The following is a 25,090-nucleotide window of genomic DNA, read 5'->3' as shown; positions in this document are numbered from 1 at the left end:
TCATACACAGGTCCTCCAGGTGGGCTCTAAGGGCAGCCTTCTCCTTATCCCCAACAGCAGGGATGTGTGCTCCCTGGATACCCTGACAGGTGTGGGGCTGAGTCGGGCTGGGTCCAGGCAGGCCTCAAGCATAGCCAGCGCACAAAAGATACCGCTGGGCGAAACTCATGGGGAAGAACGTAGTCAGGGCCAGGCCGGGGAGAAGAGCAGCTGGACCCTGGCAGAAACCTGAAGACATGCACATCGCCTAAAGACCATCAAGAGAAAGCTGCCAAAACTGAGACAAAACAAGTGATGTTCTCTTCAAAAGCCAAATTCCCATTTTCTATTAAGAACTGGCCTCTTCTGGACCAACTCCTAATTAGTCTGCAGGAGAAAGGGAGCCTCCTCCCAACTGCTGATGGCATGCTCCTCACCCGAATCAGCACAGGGTACATGGTGACTGGACCCAACTCCCCGCTGGGGCTGTGCTGTCCCAGGACCTGCCTGTGTGTGGCAGTGTCTGAAAATCCATGGTGAGGGAGTAAGATACAGTAGGGTTACTGTCTACACAAAAGCTGTCTGGGACAAGAAGCCAAAAATGCTTCCAGGCCCAAACTCCCTTCCTGTGCCCATAGGAGAAATCGGTCACAGCAGCCCAATTCTTTCCAAGAAGAGACTGAGTGCTAGGAGTTGAATGTCTGTGTACCCCCCCCCCAAATCCCTGTGTGGAACCCCAAACCTCCAGTGTGATAGTCTGGAAATGAGGTCAGGAGGGTGAAAGCCTGGGATGTGACCAGCACCCTTCCAGGAGTGGGACACACATGGTGTCTGCGCATGGGCATCAGGGAAGGCCGTGTGAGTACATCCCCAGGAAGGGGGTCCTCATCAGAAGCCCTCATGTCAACACCTGACATCAGGCCAACAGCCTCCAGGACCGTAAGAAATCAGGGGCTGCTGTGTAAGCTGCCCCATTTGCAGTCACCATTTTGGTGGTGAGAGCTGCTGGCATGCAGAGGCAGAGGACACACACGCCCTTCCTCCCAGTGACATGGGTAAGACATCCTTATAAGATAGGAGTTTCAGGAACCCTCCAATCACCGTCCAATCACCACAAGGCTGGCTCGGCAAGAGGGTGGCCGAGGCATGGATAAGTTCAGAGACAACCGGACAGATGGCAGTGAGAAAACACCCACCAGTGGACCCACAGGCACCTTGGATACATCAGTCTTGGGCTCAGACCCACTGGCACTCATTTTCTAGGATGTTCCAGTGGAATGGACACTCTGAGACACGCTGTGCACTCATGGATGGTCCTCAGAGACCTAGTCGTTTCAAGTTCAATTTTGGAAAAACCCCTCTAGTGAGGCCCTGGATCCCAACTCCAGCAGGCACATCTCTCAGGGCACCTCGACCAGGGACTTTGCAGAAGGTTTGTTTTGGCCCTCGGATGGGGTGAGACCTTGTTTCTAACCTCCAGGGTTCAGAAAGTAGAAAATAGACAGTCAAGGACATGGGCCCCAGTGTCCGGAGGGTCCCCGGGCCCCCAGGGATGGAGCAGGAGCCCAGCCCGGCATCCCAGCCCTCGCGTGCCCACACACGGGAGCAGCAGTGCCCACAGGTTTAGGGCACAGAGCACCGCTCTCAGACACGTTTGCACTGAGAACCATGTGGCCGCATGGTGCGCTCAAGGTGAGATGAATGGACTCCAGGCATCAGACACGGTGCAGGTGTAGAGAATGTCTTCCAACTTTGTCCAAGACTAAAACTGCTCAGAGAGTAACACTTCACACTTGGCCAGTGGTGGGCTGCCTGTGGGGAGGAGCGAGTGGGCCGCTCAAGAGGTGGGAGTTCACATTTTACTTTCCAATGTGCTCCAATATGGCCCATGGTATGCTCACGTTAGCACTGTGCCTGGAAAACGGGAAGTCAGCAGCACAAATAACCAGGTGGTAGGGCGGGGGACTTTCCTCCTGAAGAGGAGTCCATGCAGCTGAGCGGTGCCCCGGCTCAGGCTCCCGCCCCCTGCACCGTGTACTGGCCAAACCCACAGGAAGCCAGAGGAGAGTGGCCCAGACCCAGGCATGTCCTTCTCGCGCTCAGCCATAGCGGGTCTGCTCCAGAGAGCTGCCGATGGCGACGAGTATCAGGGTCACATATGTAATATTTTGGTCATCAATCATCATTCCACCCAAGTGTGAGCAGGACCGTCGGAGTCAAGGAGCCTGCTCGGGAGCAGCAGGACCGGCCGGGTCCTGGGGCCTCAGCCCAAGTCTGTAGCACTGGGCATCTGGCAGAGATGTCATGTTGTTTGTTGTCATTAGCTCCACTCTGCCAGGGAGGAAATGGAGCCTCAGAGGCTAACTTCTGAGCTGGGTCCACAGGCCAGTAAAAATACAAGCAAACAGAAGCAGCTCTGAGCACAGCCGTGCCAACTCCAGCCCAGCTAGCCCACAGCACATGGCCAGAGACTGTCCGTGAACAGTGAAGAGAGCGACTGCACACCAGCCACGGGGCTGGGAGCCCCCAGCACCCCACTGGGCTCGAAACACTGAGGAAGACTGTTTAGGAGAAGCCTTGCCACCTCAGCCTTCGCGGCGAGGAGAAAACAGCCGCAGGGCTCTGGTGTCTCTAGGCCCACTCGTCTCCTGCCAGAGCTCCTGCTGACCACTGCCCACATCCCCTGTGGGTGCTGAGGAAGAGTCATCCTAGATGGACAGGCGTTCTCTCAGAGACCCGCCTGCTAGTTACACCACAAAGGCCTACTGCTATGACTTCAGCCAAGCTCCCGCTAACTGGGCCCCTCGCACAACCTCCTCAAGACACCTGTAGCTGGCGGCCTGAGTCCGGGCACATGACCTGAGAAGTTCGTGTGTCCCTCTGCCGGTGCCACTCCTGGAGGGGGGACACATGCATTGACAGTTGGGGCAGCTATCACTGGACTGTGGGCCCCCGTCATTACTCTTCCAAAGGCTTCCATCATAAGATCCCCTGTGTGTGGGCATCTTCACCATCCTCCAGCTACAACGCCAAATGCAGAGCACAGGCCAACCCGAAGTGGTGAGCACAGGACTGTCCCTGACGCCAAGTGCATAGTGTCCAGTGCTATGCACACGTCTGGGACACAGAAACATGAAGTGAGAACAGATGCTGAAAGCAAATGCACAAGCTCACAGGAGTAGATGAAAAAGCAGAATTAAAAATCAGTCTGGGTCACTTTACAAGCTTTTTGTTTGTTTTGCTTTGGGAGTCCCCATGAAAACAATGGCCTGAATTTTAAAAATAAGTGACAGTATGTGTTTGCATGTGAAAACCATTCCAAGATTACGTTTCTACCCTTCACACGTGTCATGCAGAGAGCAGCCAACAGTCTGCTGGCGCCTCCCTCCTGCACACCGCACACTGGACGTCTCAGATTCTCTCTCTCTCTAGCCCAGAGCCAGGGGCACTCACGCTTCATCTGTGGACTACAAATCCTTCCAGGGAGGGTATCTCACCCAGGATTTCCAAGTACTCCCCTCAGTACCCAGGTGAGAGAAACAAGGAACCTCCTGGCTGCTCAGAACAGAGACCGTGTGATCTGTTCCTGGGTCAGAAACTGACCTCCGCTCCGCATCGCGTGACACGTGTTCATGTTGACATTTGCACCGTCCTGCTGTGGGCTGTTGCAGGCTTCTAAATGTCAATCCTCACAGAGTCCAGGACGGAGCTTCCTCCCTGCAGGTGCGTAAGTTGCACACAGCACGGTATGGTCCTGTTGGGCCGTACCCTCTGTACATGGGACACTTGTACTCATCACAGGCTCCTGAGGAGGGACACTAGGACCTTCCCCTCCACCGTCCTCCAGATTCCCCAGATCAGTGAGTGAGCGAAATCATGTAGTACGCTCTGAAGTCACTCACCAGCCCATTCACACAGCAGCGCTCCTTTGTTAACCAGGCTCCCAGGCACAATGAACCTATGATTTCTAAATAAAGATTCCTCATGAAAACACCGTGAATTTAATACTCAGTGGTGCATTCTTGAAGCAGGTAAAAAGAAAAGTGGGAAGGTATCCTGGGCTTGAAAACATTTTATTCTGCAGTAATTGTCATGTGATGGTTCAAGGGCTCTGTGTGACATCACTTGGGCTCCTGTATCTTATCCATCAGGATTCGGCACATGGCATGCCTCACAAGTATGCTGGCCAGTGGGCGGGTCCTCCATGGCCCTCCATGGCCCTCCCTGCTCGTTTCTCAAAGGACGACTACGTGTTTCTGAGGTCTCCAAACCTTAAGACCAATGTCACCCGCCTTCCCAGCCCTGACCCCCCAGTGCTTTCTCCACTGGCTACTGTCCCTTCTGTAGTGTAAGCACTGAGGCCACATGGAGGGCAGGGAAGAGGCTTGGGTTTTATGCAGGGGGGCTGTCAGAGTGCCTGAGTTTGCACAAGGGAAGGGCCGGGTGTGATCAGAACAGGGATGAAATGGTGTTGCCTGGTTGGTTCAGTGGCTGAGCATCTGCCTTTGGCTCAGGGCATGATCCCGGGGTCCTGGGATTGAATCCCACAATGGACTCCCCACGGGAAGCCTGCTTCTCCCTCTGCCTGTGTCTCTGCCTCTCTCTGTGTGTCTCATGAATGAATGAATGAATGAATGAATGAATGAATGAATAAATAAATAAATAAATAAATAAATAAAATCTTAAAAAAAAAAGAGAACAGAGATGAAATGTCCTAAGAGATGACCTCTTTCATACCCTACCTCTGACAAAGGAAAAGTGAACTCCATGCAATGGCAAAGAGGCCCCCTTCCATTCACCCTCCCTCCACAAGCCAGAAACTCAGAAATCCCATTTCCGGGGCAGCAGGTTTCCTCTCAGCAGATGTCACCCAGGGGGGATGGCACCTGGAACAGAACCCTTGGGTGTAGAGAGCCCTTAGCTGCTCTGCGCCATCAGCCAAATCGCAGGCATGATGGCACAGGCTGCGGGCTCCCACTGTCCGTCCAGGCATGGGGATGCTCCCCCCATGACACACCAGGCTTACCTGCAAGAGACATGGACACATTTCAAAGACCATGGCAGAAAGGCCCAAGGAAATCAGCACACCTCCCTGACACAGAGAGTTCAACTTGGATCCCACCAAAAAGAAATTCTGGAATTACTCAGAGGTCACGATTTTTCAGGCTACTGAGCTGTAAATTTTAAATAAGCACACCTCTATACGTTTCTAGGTTGTCACTCATGATTAAAGTTACCAGGGAATACACGGCTGTGTTCCTAAATAGCTTCAAAATGAAGTGTTTCAAAATGCCTCCTACTTATATCTTACAAATAACCAACAGCTAATTTGGAATAATTATCGTCGTATTCATTTACCAACAATTATCAAGAATTGATAGCATGGTACTACACTGGGTTCTGTAAGGAACAGAAATGAATAAAATTTGTGGACCTAATGGTATTAAAACTATTTAGAGTTTAACCTTTTAAACATATTTGAAAATGATTTTAGGGTCTGCCCTTGATTTGAAGACTCCTCCTTGACTGGAGGCACCAGACCTGGATATGAATTCCACCCCAAGGGGCTCAGGCTGGGCCGTGGGTGTATGAGCAGCATAGAGTTTCTGTCCTAACAGCTGGGAGTACCTCTGAGGTAAAGCTCCTTCAGCCTCAACAATTCGTAACCCACTCAAAGACAACCTCGTTCCAGCTACACACAATTCTGAAAACACACATTTAAGTAACCAGTGCATCCAACTTCTCTCAAGAAAGCATCATAATATCCTTCCCACCCTGTGTCCTGCATGAACCAGCCTGGTCTGCGACAACCGCAGGGAAACATGACAGGCTGTCCCCCTGAGACGACTGAAATGACTATCCTTGCTGCTCAGAGACCGAGACAGTCCAGAACCAGCTCCTGGTCCTCTGCACCCGCTTGCAGCCAGCCCATGTCACTTTGTATGACAAGACTCTGCTGGAATCCAAGACGATTCCTAAGACCTAGAGCCAGCAGCAGGGCACACAGTGGCCCCTGTGTCCCATCCAGGCCGGCCGCCTCACATGGGGTGACCCACAGCCCTGTACGCACTTGGGGCTAGCCAGGAGGCTAGGCTTCCTCAACCAGGGAGATGCACACTTGTTTTTGTGACTTTTCTAGGATATTTTTGGAACTAATCAACACCAAACTCACTCTGCTCTGGCCTTTATAAGCTTAAATTATATTTTCCACCATCTCTAGTTAGGGAAGGCTTTTCCATAAGGGATTCATTCCCTGAACTACCTAGGTCCTCCAAGATTTCTGTTTGTGTCTGGCATGCAATGCAGAAACATATTTTCTTGAATGGAACGTTTTTATGAGAAGTGAAGTGACACAGTGTATGCTGTTGTGAGGTGGAGAATGCTCTGCCTGCTGTGGCAAACCATCTATCGTGGACCGCACCTCGCAGAAATCCCACACTCCTTTACCGCCACAGACAACAATGGCCCCCACCACCCACACCTCCTGCACACATACAACACACTCTCTGTATATCCACGCTCCTTCTTCTCACCCACTTCAAAAAGAGTCGTGCACATAAAATGCTGGATACTTCCTGTCTCTGCTAATCTCTTCCCCAGCTGAGTTTAGAAGGCCCCATTTCACGGAAAAAAATTCTGAAAGCTACTAAAATTTACTTTCAAGTATAAGGAGGAATACAAATGCCAAAGAAGTCAAGAGAGGTTTAAAAGTTTAAAGAATGCCAAGCTATTGTTAACTATTGGTAAAGTCACCTCACAAGGGCAGTGGGAGCAGCCTGGATTTATCGCTGTGTTGCTTAGCTTTGATACAAACAAATTGTGTGCCTGCCTGGTGCATTCGTCATTACAGAGATGGGCTTACTACCAGAACACACACAAAACTCCAGGTGTTCACGTCAATGGAGACTGTTTAGCTTATAGACCTATTAAACTTTTCTCATACACATTTTAGAACATTAGGTACAGCTACTTAAAAAAAAAAATAGTATCACAACACACATCTAGCTGAAATAGTACTAAACCATTCTGTGATTCATGGTCTAAGCAACATGACTAAAGCCCAAGTTTTACGGATTGGCTAAAAATGGCTAAAAATCTCCCACATGTAGAGAAATAATTGACCCAGATTTCAATGTTTCAACAGATAGGATATTGCCTAGCAACAGAGTTTGGTACAAAGAGAGTGTTTAAACCTTTCTCAATCTGCAGCCCATAGCAGACATGCTGAGGAACTGTGCTAAAAGCTAAATGGAAGTACTGCCATTGTGGGGTCACCAAATAGCACTCAGAAGGTCCTAAGTAGAGAGGATAGATCAGAACACAGCTCAAGAAAATAAAGAATCCCTCTCAACCCCAAGTGGCGGCGGCAGTGGTGGTGGCAACAGTAGTGGTGAGGCTGTTCTAGAGAACTGGAGGCAGTTTGGGGCTTCAGGGGTCATGGGATCCGTCCTGGGTTTTACCTCCCTGCATAATCCTGTCCCCACATGTAGAATAGGTACCAACAGCCACCTAGTTCCTGAACCTCTCTCCTCACCTCCCCAGGAATGCCACAGGAGACGTTATGATGCAGGAGAAAACATGTCCGGCCCCAGAAAGGGGTACCTGAAGCCCTGCGGGCAGGAGGCTCCCCACTCACGGTTGGGAACCCTGCTACATGATGTCCAAGGTTAAAGTGACCTCTAGCTCCTTGTTCTTGGTTGTGTTTTTATCTTTAACAACAACTTAGGATCAACTGCAAGAAAAAAAGGCCTTGGCGCCCTCTCAGGACTGAGTGCCTGTCCCTGGGTGAAGAGCCCAGCAAGCAGAGAAGAGCCGCGGATGCGGTGCTCCAACATGAACTGGACGGCAGCCAGTGGCGGCCAGCTATCCAGAAACAGATCGCTCTTGGAGCATTATTTCTAGTCACATGAATACATGTTTAGGGCTTTGCTTTGCTTTCTTAAACTCCCAAAGAAATGACATAAATGGAATGAAAAGATATCTGAGAAATTATATAAGTTTAAATTTTAAAAATCTAAACTTTGTAAATGCAAAAAAGACTTTGTAAATGCAAAAAAGACTTCAGACTTTCAGCAGTTCAATGATTATTTCACAACGTATAATTAGAAAAATGCATCCGACTTTGATCATCAGCCAAGCTGCCCCAACAAAGCACACTGTTAATAAATCCCATGAAGTTTCTTAATGTGGATTTGTGCCACATGGGTGGGCTGCTGTCTGCCTGAGGTCACGACACTGGTGCTGACAGACTTACCCTCAACCCATCAGCTCAAACAGGGAGGGTCATTTCTGGGGCCCGTAATGTGCTGTGTGATTCATCCAGTAAAGGTCTCCCTAAAAATACTTGTGTCCTTCACTGCAGTCCTGCCACTGCCGCCCATGCTTCCTGCACCCCTGCTGTACACGTGGGCTGAGCCCTCCCCGGCACAGCATGGGTCTCCCCTTGAAGGAGCTCAGAGTCAAGGCACACTGGACGCAGAGGGGATGCCGAGAGATGCTGTGACCCTCCTTGCCTCATCCTTTCCAGCTCCAGATGACAGCACAGACATTCCACACCACCCATAAAGAAGGCAGGGTCATCAAAGGGGCTGGCGGGTCTATAGCTTCAGTTATATCACCTCTTGGAACCCTGCCACCTTGTGCAAGGCCCGGGGCCACAAGGGGAGCCTGCACAAAGGAGGATGGCCTCACTGAGCCCCCAGGTGTAGCCCAGCCCAGCTCCAGCCCTGGATGTGGGCCCTACAACAGGCCAGACAGCTCAGACTCCAGATGACCCACCCCAGTGATGCCACTGCACCCAGCAAAACCATGGAGATAGGCAGGATAATGACTGGTTGTGGTCATCAGCCCTAGTTTTGGGGCAGTATGTTGCACATCAAGAGGTCACTAAAGCAAGAGTAACAGTTCAACTCCTTATACAGGGAAGCTTCCCTGTGCCTACAGCCCTAGTAGTGTCCCCGTGCCTACATCCCGACTAACATCCCTGTCCCATTGCCTACAGCCCGAGTAGCATTCCTGTTCCCAAGCCTACATTCCCTAACAGTGTCCCCATCCCCATGCCTACAGCTCTACTATAAGGTTTTCAGCGCCTGCAACTTAGCATCAAATAGTTCTAATTACAACATACACAGTTACCCAAACTTATGGATTTCTGCTTATTTGTACTTGCATGTAATTGAAGCATGACTCACTCATGACTGGTTCTAATTCAGGAAGATTTAGACTAGACTCTCCCACTCTGCCATGCCAATGTCAATTAATGTCTGCCATCTTTAGAGATCTGGTCCCTTTCTGTCCAACCATCACTCCCACTTACATGACCAGTGGAGATGAGCCACTGGCAACACAAGATGCTCAAGCAATCAAGGAGTGGATGTGTCAAGAGCAGTAGGTACACTAAATGAAAAGTATCTTGTCTGTATTTAACTCCCTTTACCCCAGTTCATACTGCTTTAAATATCCAAACAAACCCACAAGACAAGATTTATATTCTTGCTAACATGACTGAAATGCTCGGCTGGCAAAGACCCCGCTCTGCCCTACACGGTGCTCTCAATCTGAGCACTATGACATTATGCTCTAATTCAAACAACACATTTCCTATGCCTTATGTAATCTAAACCCCCCCCCCCAAGAAAACAAGTACTTTAGAGAAGGAAGAGGGGAAAAAATAAAATATTTTCATTTTAGCAACATAATGAGTTACAGGAGATGTCTGGTCTTGATGTGAAGTCATGTGGCTGGGCGCTCCATGTCTCCAGCATGAGACCTCAGAGCACTCCTGCTTCCACTGTAGTGCCAGAGCCAGGCCCATCTCCTCCTGGGACCCCACACTACACCCACTGCAAAGCAGGGCACATCCTGCAGCTTTGTAACCACCTTCTGCCCCGCTTGTCACAATGATGCAAACTTTAATATCTTATGCTTTCATATCACAATTTGTTTTGTGGAAGCCAATTCAATACTGAGAGTATTTTCAGAATAAAAATCCTTTCTTTCTGGTCACTTCTTTCTTCCACTACTCAAACTGAACCTCTCTGCATGAAGTCCGTACTTCCACGTGTAATTCTATGACTGCATCACCATCTCTTAAACAGAGTATAATTATTTAGTTGTTCTTCCAACTGATTAGATAAATCTGAAAAATTGTCAGTTGGCAAGCCTTCAACTAGATAAAAGTAATCAGAATCAAAGCATGTATAGTATCTTTTGCTATCTAAACCCAGAGGGTCTAAATATTCCCTACAAAGACTTGGCAACATTTTTATCCAAAACTCACCATTCAAATTAAAAAACTGTTGTAACAAATTCATAATCAACTATGGTGTGGCATGTGATTTCTTGAGAGGCTGAAGCCTCTCCTGTAATTACATCTGAGCTTACCCACCATTGTCACCTGTCAGCTTCCCCCCACCATCCTAAGGGTTGCCCCCTTAAATCCCAGTGTCTGCTTCTGCCAACACCTGGGGACACTACTAATTGGTGTCAAATTTAGATGGTCTCTTTAAAATCACTTTCACTTAATTATAGCACACAGTCCTAGCCATGCAAAAAGAAAGCATAATTCACATCTGACACTTCAGCACAAAGTGCTGTGAGGGCACAAAACACCATGATAAGTTCACAAAGCACTACATCATCAGGACACCAGTGCCGGAAAGGCCCTGACTAAAGCAGATATATCCCTGATCTGAGAGTGGTTCATCTGGGATGGGCTGGAATGGACCATTGCTGTTCCTGCTTGGGGGATGAGACTGGAGAGCCACACACACGTACTCAGAAGACCTGGAATCTGAACAGTGAGGGTGTTTCACTAAAGTCAAACTCTGACTCATAATCCCAGGGTACTGATCATCAGGCTCTAACAAGGGTTAACAGAGCAGAGGGGCACACTAGACCTTCCCTTTCCAGATTCCATGATGCACAGAGCCAGGTCTACCTGCCCCACAGGTAAGGTGGCACAGGACCAGCAAAGGCCCCATGGCGTGGAAATGGGGGGAGCAGCTGTAGGGTGGCAAGCCCCCGCCCAACTGCAGGGGAAGGAGCCACAGACCCCAGCGCTGTCCTCCTGTGGGGGGGGGGGGGTTGGGGCAGTGGGGTGGGAGCTGGGGGGGTGACCCCAGAGCCCCTGCTCCCTGCACTGCTGTGCCCCGTAGCCACCCCACCAGCAACATTGAGTGGCGTGGCGGGTTCTGGGTCTTGCGAAACATCATTCTGTTCTGCGAATTTTCAGTTAACTTAAAAAATGCAGCTGTCACGAGCAGAGTAACTTCATAGGAACAAGAGCCAGCCAAGTGATAAAATGACACGGAATTTCCACAAAGGGAAAACAAAAAAGGATTAGCTAAACAGACTGACCAGAAGAAGGCAGCTTTACATAAACACATACTGTTTATTTAAATCAGAAAGCTGAGCTTCCTTTAGGGAAGCAAAAGGTGGCAGATACTACAACTCCTCCAGCCATGTCAGTGTGTGCTGCCTCTTCCTGAGCTCTGACTGCACGTCCCACACACAGGATGGACGGCGGGACCCAGGCAGAGCTAGGGAAGGCAGGTGAGGCGGCACAAGCAACCTGAGCCAGATGATCAATAAATTATGATTTGTGTAGCACAGACGGCCATCAGCACAGGAGCTCTACTGCCCTTCTCAGGAGGTGGTGAGAGAACAGGAGGAGTGTCTGTGAGAGCATGTTGCTCCCTAGGACAGGCCTTGGCAAGACCACCAACTTGGAGGAGGCAACCCTTGGTAAGTGTACAAAACACCTTGGTTTTGCATCATTTTCAGAGACGGGCTCCTCTGACGGACATTCCAGGAGTCCTTCCTGGGTTGAAAGCTGTGCCACTGTCTCGGCCATGAGACTGGGCTCTCTGTTCTCATGATTTATTTAGGACATGCTGACTCTAGCCATACGTGGTAACAACAGTGCTAACATAATATAAAAACCTGATCCTTCTACTGTTCAAAAATCCCAAGTGAAATTCTCAGAAATAGAGACAAAGAAGAACAGTCATGCCCCACACTTTCTTTTCTTGTGAATTAGTATAAATACAAACCACTAAGTGGTCAAAGGCAGAGATCAGCTATAGACGATGACCTGACCTCTCCGACCCTAGCTAGGTGGGACATCTCCTGCCTAGGAGATGAGAAACACACAACGATAACCTGCTGAGAACTGACCTCCACAGGTCCAGCCCAATGACCTTATCTCCAAGACAGGGTTCGGAAGCAATGACTGGGGACCGTGGGCTAACTCTGCACTGTTGCAGCTTTCAGGTGCTTCAGGGCTCTGATGAAAACCTCAAGTGTGTGTTTCCAGATGAAACTGAAAGCAGAGGAACTCCAATCTAAACAAGTGATTTAATCTAAGGTCTGCTACACTTCTCCCAAAGTGTTCAGGGGGTTCCAGATAAAACCCAAGAGGTGTGGTTGCTGACCCCTCATGTTTGAGCCCAGGAACACAATCCCCAGGCCCCCATGCAGGGCCGACACCAGGCCCCCACCAGTGGTGACAGACGTACACGGGTATTTCAGATGGGGGAGACCAGATGGCTAGTCTCCAGGATACCAAGTACTATGGTCTTGAGAGTAAAGAGGCTCTATGTTTGTGGCTCCAGGTCATGTTCTATAAAAAAGGAAGATTCTCCAGACTCTCTTTCATAATTATTCAAAGATTATACATGTCTCTTTAACAGAAACTCTTCAGAAGGGCATAAAAATGTCAATCCTCAAATTCACCAGCATTTTCACTGGATCTTAGGAAGCAAATCCCTCCCTAGAAACTCTGATGGCTGGAACACTCGGCCTTGTAAAGATAGTTCATATCTGGTATGTACAGTGACTATTTCAGTTATGCTTTTTGTCAGAGATTTTTTTAAAAGGCTGGTGATTGGCGTTTTGCAGTAAAATCCATGAAAAAAACCCTACCTTATCCTAATATATAGCTGTTGTACAGACATGGCCATCAACAGCATTCACGTAAATTCACAGACAACAATGCTAAAGTGATAGTGGAGTGTCATCTACAAAGCAAAAAGCTACGTAAAATCCCACAAAGAAACAAATGTGGCCCTGAGCCCCAATGTCCAGGTGTCCACACCCTCTAGGACGTCTGTGCCAGCAGGGGTAGAGCTAGCTTTTCCCTAAGGCTGACGCTGCACCACCGTCTTGCCCCCACTCCTCCCCATGGCAAGGCAAGGTCTGGTGACCCACACAGCAAGTGGGTATTAAGTGAGAGCAAGTGAGCACTTACCTGCCCATCCTGGCCTACGTGGTGTATCTGTAGATTACCCTGCAGAATGGGTGAAAAAAGGAGAGATCAAGAACCAGAACAACTTCCAGATACAGTGACACAGAGGCAGGATTATCCCATGCCATCTGTGAATAACCAGCAAAGCCATTAGTGTCAGTTCTACAAAAATTCAACCCCTTATAGCAATAAAAAAACCCAAGCAAAAGAAAAACTGAGTTTACAGATACTATTTTTTCTGATGAAAACAAACTGAAGAAAACACTATACTCACCCACCCCCACCCTGACACCAAATGAAAATGTCATTTCTTTCCCCACTTTTTAATTTTGAAACAATTTTAGATGGATGGGAAAAACCAGAAGTCACACAGGGAGGTCCCATGTACATAAGCCAGCACCCCTGACGGAGACGCCTTACACACATGGGGTGTGCTATCCCAACCCAGAAGCACACAGGACACAACACAACCAACCATGTCACAGCCCCACTGGGGTCACCAGGGTATAAATGTATTTTCATTTGTTTAGGGAAAAACTATTGTTTTAGGTCTAACAGACTGTTAAAACTTCTTGCAGATACCTTCATCTTGTAAAATATTTAATTTTTAAATGAACATGGTAAAGTTTTATTGTGTTAAGAAGACAATCTCATAGGGGCGCCTGGGTAGTTCAGTGGTTGAGCGTCTGCCTTTGGCTCAGGTATTGATCCTGGGGTCCTGGGATTGAGCTCCATACTGGGCTCCCCACAGGGAGCCTGCTTCTCCCTCTGCCTGTGTCTCTGCCTCTCTCTGTCCCACCCCCCTCTCTCTCGCTCTCTGTGTGTGTCTCTCATAAATAAATAAAATATTAAAAAAAATACAAAAGCAAATCTATATTGATTTTCCTCCAGGAGGCTACCAGCCAACCATGCGCGCCTTGTGCAGTGAAGGATCCTGGCAGACGTCTCCGGCCACTAGCTGGGCCTCACACTTCTCTTCACCCCTAAAAGGGAGCTTCCCCACCTCAAGGAAACACCATGCCCGCAACCTCCTCCCACCTCACCATCTATTCTCCTTCCCCATCCAATGCTGCTGCTGCTCCAGCAAGCTTCCTGCCTTGGCTTGCCTGCCCGCCTACCCACCCATGAACTGACTATTCTTGAATGTCAGGCCCTCCCCTCAGGTGAACAAGCAAGGACTGATTCAGCAGGACATCTTCACCCACTCCCAGAGCCCCTGTGCCTCCTCCCTTTGGACACAGCCTCCAAGTGAAAGCACCTCTGTCCAGTAATAGGTCCCGAGGCCATCTCCCCATGGTCCCTCTCCCAACACAACCACCTCCTGAGGAAACAGGAGTCTGGTGGTCACTGCTGGACATCTGTGTCATCTGGCGACTGGCAGCCATCCACCTCATGTGACCAAGGTCAGAGTGGAGGAAGCCCAGGGACTCACCTCGCTGTCCTGCGTGATCTGCACCTGCTCCCCTTGTGGCACCTGTGCGATGTGGAGGTGGCCCTGTGGGATCCGCAGCAAGAGAAGACACCGAGAAGCATCAGAAGAAAATGAAAGCCACAGGAAACAAGAAATGCTTTCGGAAATTTTTGTCCTTGATTACCTGCTGACAATTCAAGACAACTAACTCCTAAATAGTATGACACAACACATATGTGGTATATACAGCCCCTTGAAATCAAACTTTTGGTGTATAACACATACAGAAAGAAGACTTTGCAATGATTCTTAAAGAAACACTGGGGCCTAGGAAAGATCTGTTTAATCTTCAAATGTTACCAAACAGGGAAATTCAATAATAGGAAAGACATCTGGAGAAGAAGAGAAATAGAAATTTCCCAGAAAATTAAAAGAATTGTTTTTTAAAACACACTATCAACTTGGAGGGACCAGAAACCCCAAGGAAGAAGCAGGTGGTCTCCTAGGGGCCTGAGAGTGCTGGAAGGCCACACAGCAGTGCGTGAGTGGTGGGAAGCCTATACATGAGTGTCTATGCTGAATATGTGTCAAGCAATGTGTCTTAAAGAAACACAAAATTATTTAAATAGGTGGGTAAACACCAATAAAGAACCCTGCTAAAGCACATTTAGGTTTGCAAGGCAGCAGACAACTCCTATAAATGCAAAAGTGGCTCAACATCGCTGCAAAACTTTCTGTTGCTTTGGTTTTACTCTGTGCAAACTGGATCAATGTTATCTGTCCTGGGATTCCTTCAAAGACTTTCTTATACTAAGATAAGAGTATCTGCCTTTGTAACTGTCAATTAAACAGAGAATTCACCATTCATCACTGCTTTATCTCCTCTGGAAGATGAAGAAAACCCCCCTCTAAAAGCACTCGTTAGCGCTTTCTGGAAGCCCTCCCTTTACCAAGCAGCACTGTGAGTGCCATGTCAGACCTAAGGCCACCCTGAAACTTCCAGGAAAAAGCCCTCCTGATGCGGGCATGCAGCGAAGCAGCTGGGTGGGATTAGAGCATCAACAGGAGCCCAGAGTATGCAGAAAGTGTGCAGCTCCCTAGCAAAGCTCCTGCCCTCGGGTTCTCCCCAGCCATAGGACCCAGGAAGGTTCTGGAGGAATTTCTACCTGGCCATGCCATGCAAAGCAGGGTGAGACAGGGGTTTGTTGGCAAAATGCTGGGTTAACTGCCACACAAACTTAGTGCACATCACAAAGTTCCAAGGAAGTGCTTCACACTACCCAAAGTCACTAGCTTTCTCTACTGATCACAGAAAGAAATGATTGTTTTCTTCCCTCAGTAAAATGGTGCCTGTGTTCCTGAACTGAAAATCATCTATGGTGCATCTACACTGCCTCTCAGCAGGACAGGCAAAAGCAGGGATGGTCGAACAGCCTGACTCTTAGAGCTGACAGTGGGCACCAGGGCAGTACATGTTCAGGAGCCATGATGGGATACTACCAAGGACACATCCCTTCAGGAACTGCCCTCATTCATGAAATGCAAGAACTGGTACTCCTAACAACTTCTCCTTTAAAATGGTAGGTTGACCTCACCCCAAGCTACCACAGCATGACCCAGAAATGCAGGGGAGGCTGGTGGTGGCCCTCCCCACTGGCCATGCCCCAGCCCCACCCCAGCCTCCCCTGGCCTTCGTGGAGGCAGAATAGTGAGAAGGGTACATACTACTTGGACCTGTCCGTCTTCTCCGATCTGGTGGATCTGGACCTGCTGGGCATTGGCCAGGGCATAGTGCAGGGCCTGAGGCGGGGGCTGTGGCATCTCACTGGCGGGGGGTGGTGTGCTCAACACGGTCTCTGCGGGGAAGTACAGAAGGCCTTAGCAACCAGCCACGTGCACGCCTCTGGGCCTCCTGCCCTCCCCAGGCCCACACTCCCACGGAGAGGAAAGGACCAGACTCCAGTCGACAGGGCCCGACAGAGGAGCCCCAACATTCTGTACACACCATTAGTTCTAAGTGCAAGGGAATGCAGATTTCTGACCTGTGGACAGAAAGAGAAAGAGTCTGAAGGACTGACTCCTGAGACATAGGATTCCCATCTACTGGTTAAATGCAGTTGCTCAGGATTTATCGGCAAAAATGAAAAATAGGAATAAAATTGATAATAAAGTCTATTTTACACCGGCAGCAAATAATACTTGTTCTTGTACAATTAAACTCACTGAGGGGAAAGGGAAAAATCCCCATCCACTTCTTTAAAGATACGTTTCCAATAAAACTTTACTTCCTTCATTTAATCCAAAATAAGACATTTGTGCTGACGTGCTATATATTAATTTTAGTTATAATGATATCTTAACAGAATTTTCTTAGACACTTAGAATATTAAGGCCTCAGAAAAACATTGATTTTGTGCACAGTTTTCAGCATAAAATCTGAACTACAGTGGACGGATGGTAAGAAAAACACATATCTCAGCAGGATGAAACTTGGTAAGAAGCAGACGCCTAACACGAATGGAAGGAGAAAAAAAAACAAGGACATAAAATGTCTGATTGCCCAGCAAAAGATTTTCATGTGTTTTTTAACAGCTCAATGGTGGTAATTAAACTGACACGGGATATTGACTCCATTGACTACGTGTGAAAAAGTAATGTGGTGATGTGAAAATGTTAACACTTGTATTATGTCAGAAATTACATCCTTTTTAATGATTTCAATGAACAATTTTAGGTGTCAACGTTTTAAAATATCAACTTAAAAAAAATAAACAAATAAAAATAAAAAAATAAAGTCTACTCTGCTAGTAAATAAGAATTACATAACTTAATAGATTCCCAAATAATTTCTGCTCTAGTGTTAATAAAAAAAAAATCAAGTGATCTTGCCAGTTCTCAAATGGTTCAAAAATACAGGAATAATGATGGTCCCCAAGGTTCTAAAGAAACTACAGAACACAGGACATGTGGGTATGAAGTCAATGGTTTCCAAACCTAAGATTCAAACATTTGCATCTACCAATTAGTCAACAACTCCCTAAAAATCACACAATGTATGTAGACCGGTTTAAATTCATGTCTCATAATTTGTACTGATATCAAAGCCCAGTGCAAAAAAACATGTTGGTGACTATTTTGTGATCAGGAATCCTTCAGAGCCGACAGTGCTGACGCTGGTGAAGGTTCCAGACCACAGCGCCCCACTGTCAAGAGCGCAAGTCAGGAAGGCAGGCCGCTCCAAGGGCCCCCCTCTGCTGACCTGGCTCTTCTCTGCATCCAGAAGAAAGGCAGCTGCACACACAGACGGGCAGGCAGCAGACTGTTACAAGCTGGTCCTCCGCAAGCCTAAACTACAGGCACTGCACAGACACTCCCTCGAGGCTTTCAACTCACTGATGAGGGCTGCAGGGCGTGCAGAGGCAGCTTTCACAGGGAGATGCAGCCGTCTTTCACTTAAGCAGTACACAAGTTCACACGATACTACCAGACAGGAAAGCGCAACGCAGATGTCTTAATGAATTGATTTTGTAAACATCCATTGGCACTAGTAATTTCACAGTCTGTGCTCACAGGGATAGCACTAATTCAGACTTAGAGGAACCTGGGCTTAGAATCTCTTTATAGCACATATTTAGAAGTTCCTTTTTTTGTCTGCTGATAATTCAAAAGTAAACAAGGCACACAGCTGGAATCACTACCAATTCCAAATTAAGCCAGCCAGGAATCCAGGAATTTTACTGGGTTATTTCTGTCACCATCTCCGATTTGCCTTGGGAGGCTGGGAAGATGCCAACGGAGCAGTGACAGACCACCAGAGGTCCTTGAACTAACCACCTACTTTGCTCTATCTGATTTTAATGAAGAATGTGGTACAATAAACACAGAAACAAGGACAGCAAAGGAAATTTACAAAGCCATGTGCTTTTTAGGGGCGCCTGGATGGGGCAGTCCACGAAGTGTCCCACTCTTGGTTCCAGCTCAGGTGGTGATCTCAAGGTCAAGTGATCAAGCCCTGCAACAGGCTATGCACTCTGTGAGGACTCCACTTAAGTTTCTCTCTCCATCTCCCTCTCTCCCACCCCCGGGTCTCCCTTGCTCTCTCTCTCAAATAAACAAATATTTAAAAAACATAAAACCAGGGGCGCCTGGGTGGCTCAGTGGGTTAAGTGTCTGCCTTCAGATCATGATCTCAGGGTCCTAGGATCGAGTCCCGCATCGGCCTCCCTGTTCAGCGGGGAGTCTGCTTCTCCCTCTCTCTCTGCTCCTCCTCGTTCTCTCTCTCTCTCAAATAACTAAAATCTTTTAAAAAATAAAATAAAGATATAATAAATAAAGCCACGTACTTTTTAAAAAGTTTGATAAAATAAAAATACATTTTGTGTTTCTCTCAGAAATTCAATTCCAGCGCTCCCTGGGAAGCCTCTGGCTGCTGGTGGACCGCACAGGAAACAGCCCTTGTGACTAAAGAGCTAGAATGTGAGGCCGGGTGTCACAGCTCAGAAAGGCAGTCCCAGTCCTCCCTCGACAGACACCTGGGGCCACAGGAATGTAATTATGCTCCTCACCCTCCTCCCTGCTCACAGCTGGGTGCAGAGACCGTGGCAGAGGCAGCAAAGTTCTCTTGTGCAATGATACCCACTCCCAAGTCCTTGTGTCCCTGCCCCACGGGCACATGTGTGGTAAGCTCCTGAGGAAAGGGCCATGACGCAGGTCACGAAAAGTGCTGCTGTGTTCTGTGCTTGTTCCAAAGCCACTGGTGCAGCCGGTGTTTGAAACCATCCATTCCAAACAACACATCCTGAGACACTGGGCACACGTCCCCCAGGACTTGGGCATGGGACACACTCTCACGTGGTGGCTACTCACCGCCCACAAGACGCCAACAGCACCTGAGACTTACTCAAACCCAAAGCATCTCTGAAGAAATATGGAGACATTTGTAAACAAAGGAAAAACAGAAGAAACTCATCTCTGGTTAAACTGAATTACTGTCACTCAGTTTAAAGAAATGCTAACAACTGGAAGAGCGATGAACAGTTCCAAACAAAAAGCATGAAACTAAGTCCTATAATCTCCAACCACATAACATGACCCACACCTGAGTAGGAGGTAAAGACTGCTCAAGTCTCATTGAGGCGAGCAGCAGAGCGGCCCAAGCCCTGCTCGGACAGACAGCTCCCACACTCCAGGGTGGTCTGCGGCAGCTCAAGGGTATCACCTGCCCCTTGTCAGAAACACCGTCTCAGCCACTGCCTGGACATCCTGAGTCCGAATCTGAACACGATCCCCAACAGCCACGCTGCCTCGCCAGAACCTCCAGAGATGGGCTCCATCTTGCCATTCCTCCCCATGTATTCAGGACACACACAGTGCTGATCGTGGGTCCAGCTCAAATCCACACGGATTCCCAGGGCGAGGACGACAAAACCCCGTTCTGCCTAAAGCCCACCTCCCTGAACTAACGCTGCCCACGCCTGCCCTCCCAGGACCCACAGAGACGGTCTAGTTCTTCGAGGAGTCACTGTGTCAGCACGTCCCACAACCGCTACCTCCTGACGCTCCGGAGCCAGAACTGCTAACTGTAACAGAGAGGCCTACATTCCTCAGAAGATTCTTCCATACAGCAGCTCACAAAAGCAGGGCTTTGGGGCACAACTTGTGTGGCCACCTCCCATCTTCAGGAATTGCTGGCAAGTTACTGCCAAGATGACGGGAGGAAAGCGGCATCCTGAGGTCTGCCTCAGAAAGACAAAACCCTGTGAGGACTCCAGGTGACCCGGTCACCACAGGGCTCCGGAATAAGAGTTCTGGCCGACCCTGCTGGGGCTGCCCTGAAATCCTGACCCTAGCTCAGGTTCGAAGAGCCATCGCCAAGGGAGCCCCTGTGGAGATTTTTTTTTTTTAATGTTTTTGTTAAAATATTTTGAGATGTGTGGGGTGAAAGGCAATACTAAAATCACACTGCTGTTCCTAGTGAACATTTTCCTCAGGAAAAAAATAGTCCTCCAGTCATGCCGGCGAGGAAAGTCTAGAATGTCCCCCACCTGTGCTGGGGAAGTCTCACTAAGGCCCTGCTCTCAGAGCAGTAGTGATGAGCACTACAACCTGGCACTGCTGCTCCCTCCCTCTGCAGTCCCCACACCAGCACTGTGCTCAGGGACTGGGTGGAGGGACACACGGCACAGCGGCTCACAGGGACCAAGCAGTCCCAACCTTGCTCCTCCTCCCAGCATCAGGCCTCCTCAGAGGTCTGGTTCTCAAAGCCCTCCATCTGGAAATCTTCCAGGAAGGCCTGGAGGTAACCCACCCTGCAGGGGGCACAGAACGGGGCTCCAGTCACTGCGCTCTGACCCAGTGGGTGGCCCCGGTACGTGGCCGTGGATGGTGGCAGGCCGGCGGGCTTACTCTGGACCGCGGCCCTCGAGTCCCACAGGGGGAATGCTCTGCGCGGCTGAACGAAGCATACCTGAAGTGCTGTACGAGGACGATGACGGCGTTCTCCTTGAGAAGCTCTTGACGGCCAGGCTCTGGCCTCGCTGTTTTCGCCGCCAGGCCGTCCGACACTTGGAGTCGATGCTCTGTTTGATTCGGTACCAGTCAGACTCCGTGATTCCAAATTTATAGAAAAGGTGACCTGAAAGCACACACCCATGTGGAAGGATATGAGATAAAGGCCTCTCCTTGCATCCTGGTCACGTGGGAGCAACTGGAACACAAAATGTGATTGGGGTTGAGAGTCTCCCCTACAGGTGCACCTGGGATGTTAAAAAGTCCTTGTCTAATGAACTTTCACAGGCCCCCAGGACGCCCACACTCAACTCTGACCACCCGTACCTCACACAGGGCACTGTAGCTATCCTGAACCCTGAGAACAGAACCAGGGCCCATGACTCTACTGGAGCCCCGTTTCCAATCACCAACTCACCTCCTCCTGTGCCTCTGTGTCTGCAGCTGTCCCCCCTTTCCCGAGTCTTTGCTCAGACACAACCTCAGCCTAAGGGCTGCCCTTAACCAGCCCATCGGACCCCAGGGCCCCTGCACCCCAGGCACCTCTCTAGCACCTCAGAGAACTGATATATTTACTGTGTTTGGTACGCCACAGAGCCCAGATGACCCAGGCACATGGCAGATGCTCCAGCACCAATCAGTGCACTAAAGGGTGGTGACAATTCAGCTGAAGACATTCTTCCAGCCCGAGTCCGAGGGTGGCTTATATGACTCAGGGTGCCCCTCCCTCTGCTTGTCCAGCAGGAAGAAAACCACCTTAGGGCACATCAGTCTTCATCCTCAAGAACCCTGCACACCCCGTGGAAGGGCATCTCCTCCACTCTGCCGCCAGCCATGGGTACATGAGGCCTTGCCGTGGTTCTCCCGCCACCCAGGGGAGCAACTTATTGGCACCCACCATTGGTTAACCACTTCCGCAACACAGGCCTCTCAGGACATGCCTTTGGTCCCCAGTGACCTCCTCACCAACAAGGAAACCAGGCATCAGGGAGGCCACCAAGGGATGGTGGCAGATGGAGACCCTCACTAGACACTTCACCTCTTCCTGGTGTCAAGTCAACAGAAAGTAATAGTCACGAGCCTGGGAACCACAAGAAACACTCTTCAAGGGGGTGACCTCTTTTGGAGCTGGCTCGTGAAACTTCACTGATAAACGGGAAAATAAATGAATGGAATTCAAAACTTCAATAATAAAAAAAAAAAAAGGAGCTGAACAACATCCTGTTCTGACTGCTAGGAGGGCTGAGTTTCCACCATCCATGGAGTTTAACAGACACATGATCCCTAAAACCTCCCACCAAGACCACTACACAGAGATCATCACCAGAGTGAGCACCTGTTTTCCAAATTCTATATAAGTGTTGAGTTTCTTTCCTCCTGGAAAGACACTTCTTGATTTTATGAGCACATGCTTAAGACCAATCTGACTCTAAACATGACGACCAAAATTTCTATAACTTAGAGAAAAGGAATTAGGTTGAGGAGGAGGAGGATTTACAGGATCAGAAAGAAAAACAATCCAAAGTATTTTAGCAGCCCTTCATAATCCTTGTACACAAAAGGAAATACACACACGAAGTGGCAACTCTTTGCTGATTTTCAGGTCATCTCTAAAATAACCACAGATTATTAATCAGTATTTGCTACGCACTTGCCACATGCCATGTACGGCTTTGAGTACAGGGGCTAACTCAGAATGTTCTGGGCTAGTTACCAACTCTGGTGACAGGAGCCCAACTATGGGCTGCGGTCATTCAGGAGCCAAGGGCAGCAGTGGTCCCCAAGGGAGAAAAAGCAGTCACACATCCCAGAAGGCCCTCCAGGGACACGCTTCAATGAAGAGGAACATTTTACACCGTCCTCCTATTCTCCCACCTTCAACTCAGGGAGAAACCTTTCAGATGCCTCCAGGGATTAATGATATCTGTGGAATTGGGATAAATGACATTGTGTGGAACTTTAAAAACTTGTTAATAATAGAAATGAATATCTACAACACCTACAAGGAATATAAATATAATAAGCGAAAATGCTGATACTTAAATTTAACTTTGTAAAAACCAATTTGCCAGTTCAACCAGTTCAAAACCTGGCTTCCATCCTTTGAAGAAAAAACATACATTCACACAGTTACACATTCTCCCAAGACCTCCCATCACGTATTCCTTCCAAAAGCAAGCCCGGACTCTACCTGGACAGCAAAAGCCACCCTGCCCGCTGCCAGGAAACCATATGGAGTTCGCAGCACAGCCTCCTCCCCTCGCAGAGGGCACTGAACTAAGGTGGGGAGTGCACCCCTAGGTGCATGCCATTCTGGCTTCAGCTCTGCCTTGGCCTGGGAACCTGACACTGCTGCTTTCTCTAACAGCACCCAAGCAACCTCAGCTTAATGAACAGAGGAGGAAAAGTCTTAATGAGAAACTTATTTTGATTTTAACTTTTTTCACACTTGTTGAAGCATCTTCTCTCACGTTATCTGATGCTTACAAGAAAACCTCACGAAATAAGAATGCCAATACCCTAGCTTCAGTTTCTGTCCAATTATCAGTTAGGAGTGAGAAATGATCATAAAATCCAGGCCTCCTGGCACCCACCCAGATAGAACAGCAATGGTGCCTCCCTCTGCCCTGCATCCAAGCCCCCCACCCCATGCACGCACAGGAGACCAGCGCCTCCTCTCCTGACCTCCCTGCACTAGGCTGCCACCCTGGCTGCCCCATGCAAGACACACAACCTGAACGCAGCTTCCAGGGCCCTGCCCCAGCATACAGGGTCCCCAGACACCTGTAGGGCTTGTGTCCTCTGCAAGGCAAGCCACTTGTCCCCTCACCATCTTGAAGGAGAGTGCTCAGGAGGCAAGCACCTCACCCACCCCCCCAAAGACTGCCCCTGGAGCCTCTTCCCCAGATCCCCTGGCAAGCTGTCTAGCCACCACCCCCCCCCCCCCGCCCACCAAAGAGCTGCAGCTCCATCTGCTGCACCGTTAACTGCCTTCCAACTTCCTGGAATGCCTATCCTGACACTGATGGTTCAACCCATAAAACCAGATTCCCACTCCTGTACCCACAAGCCCCACAGAGGGGCTGAGACTCACTGTGGGAAAAAGGAACAAAACTGGTAATCTCATGTCCTTGGTGGGTGGTAAATGGCTTATCATACACAGAGGAATGAAAACACCATCACTGTTAATGTAATCTCAAGTTCAAGCAGAAAGAAAAGCAGAAAACTGAGTGTGAGAAATTTATTTCTTAAAATTAGTCCCGACTTAATAGTGACTAATGCAGAAAAACAACAGAACCCTTCAGCCCCAGAGTGAGGGGGACTAGCCGATATGTCTCTCCATGCACCGTTTGTGTCCTGGTGTCAGAGCCAGGTAAGCCTCCATTCTCCAAGCAGCGGAGGCCTCAACAACCGAGAAGCATGATGGGAGTGGAGCCTGAGGACCTCCCTGTGGCTGGGCAACCTATGAGCAAGGGCTCCGATGGTCTCTCACCTATGCTCACCAACCCGGCCTCCCAGCTCTGCACTCCCACTGGCCATCTCAGTGTCCCTAAACACACGTGTTGGGTACCTCCACCCCCAATAAGCTGTATCAGACACTACTACATCTGATCACCAAGTTTCCAGCAACCCAGGCCCTATCTGTGCACTGTCGAGTGTCCCCCATAATGCATGTCCTTCCCAGGACCTCAGAATGTGACCTCCCTTGGAAACAGGGTCTTTGCAGATGTGATTAATTAAGATGAGGTCATATGAGGAGTCTAGTGGGCTCTAGATCCAACACGACTGGTGTCCTTATAAGGAGAGAAGAGAAACATATCCACAGGGAGGAGACGCAAGTGTCAGCACAAGGCAGTGATGGGAGCTGTGTTGTCACAAACTGCCAGCCACCACCAGAAGCTCCTGGAAGGGGCAGAGCTCAGCACGTGGCCCTGCTGATAGCGTGA

General features: G+C 49.1%; 1 protein-coding gene across 4 annotated transcripts in view; it reads right to left on the bottom strand.

Moving 5' to 3' along the window:
- BANP (BTG3 associated nuclear protein) overlaps nt 1-25,090 on the bottom strand; it is a 105,780-nt gene that overhangs the window by 11,595 nt on the left and 69,095 nt on the right. For 2 of the 4 annotated variants that reach the window (XM_055305159.1, XM_055305161.1), the window contains 4 exons: nt 21,103-21,270; nt 16,362-16,492; nt 14,658-14,729; nt 13,229-13,267 (listed from right to left, as the gene is read on the bottom strand). In XM_055305159.1, the coding sequence (XP_055161134.1) occupies nt 13,229-13,267; nt 14,658-14,729; nt 16,362-16,492; nt 21,103-21,270 (410 nt within the window). The remainder of the gene's footprint in view (nt 1-13,228; nt 13,268-14,657; nt 14,730-16,361; nt 16,493-21,102; nt 21,271-25,090) is intronic. The other 2 variants (XM_055305160.1, XM_055305162.1) reach the window with 1 other exon arrangement.

The sequence above is a fragment of the Nyctereutes procyonoides genome, unplaced genomic scaffold (assembly GCF_905146905.1).
Source record: "Nyctereutes procyonoides isolate TBG_1078 unplaced genomic scaffold, NYPRO_anot_genome, whole genome shotgun sequence".
NCBI lineage: Eukaryota > Metazoa > Chordata > Mammalia > Carnivora > Canidae > Nyctereutes > Nyctereutes procyonoides.
Note: the sequence above shows the minus strand (reverse complement) of the source record. Positions and strands in the feature narration are given on the sequence as shown.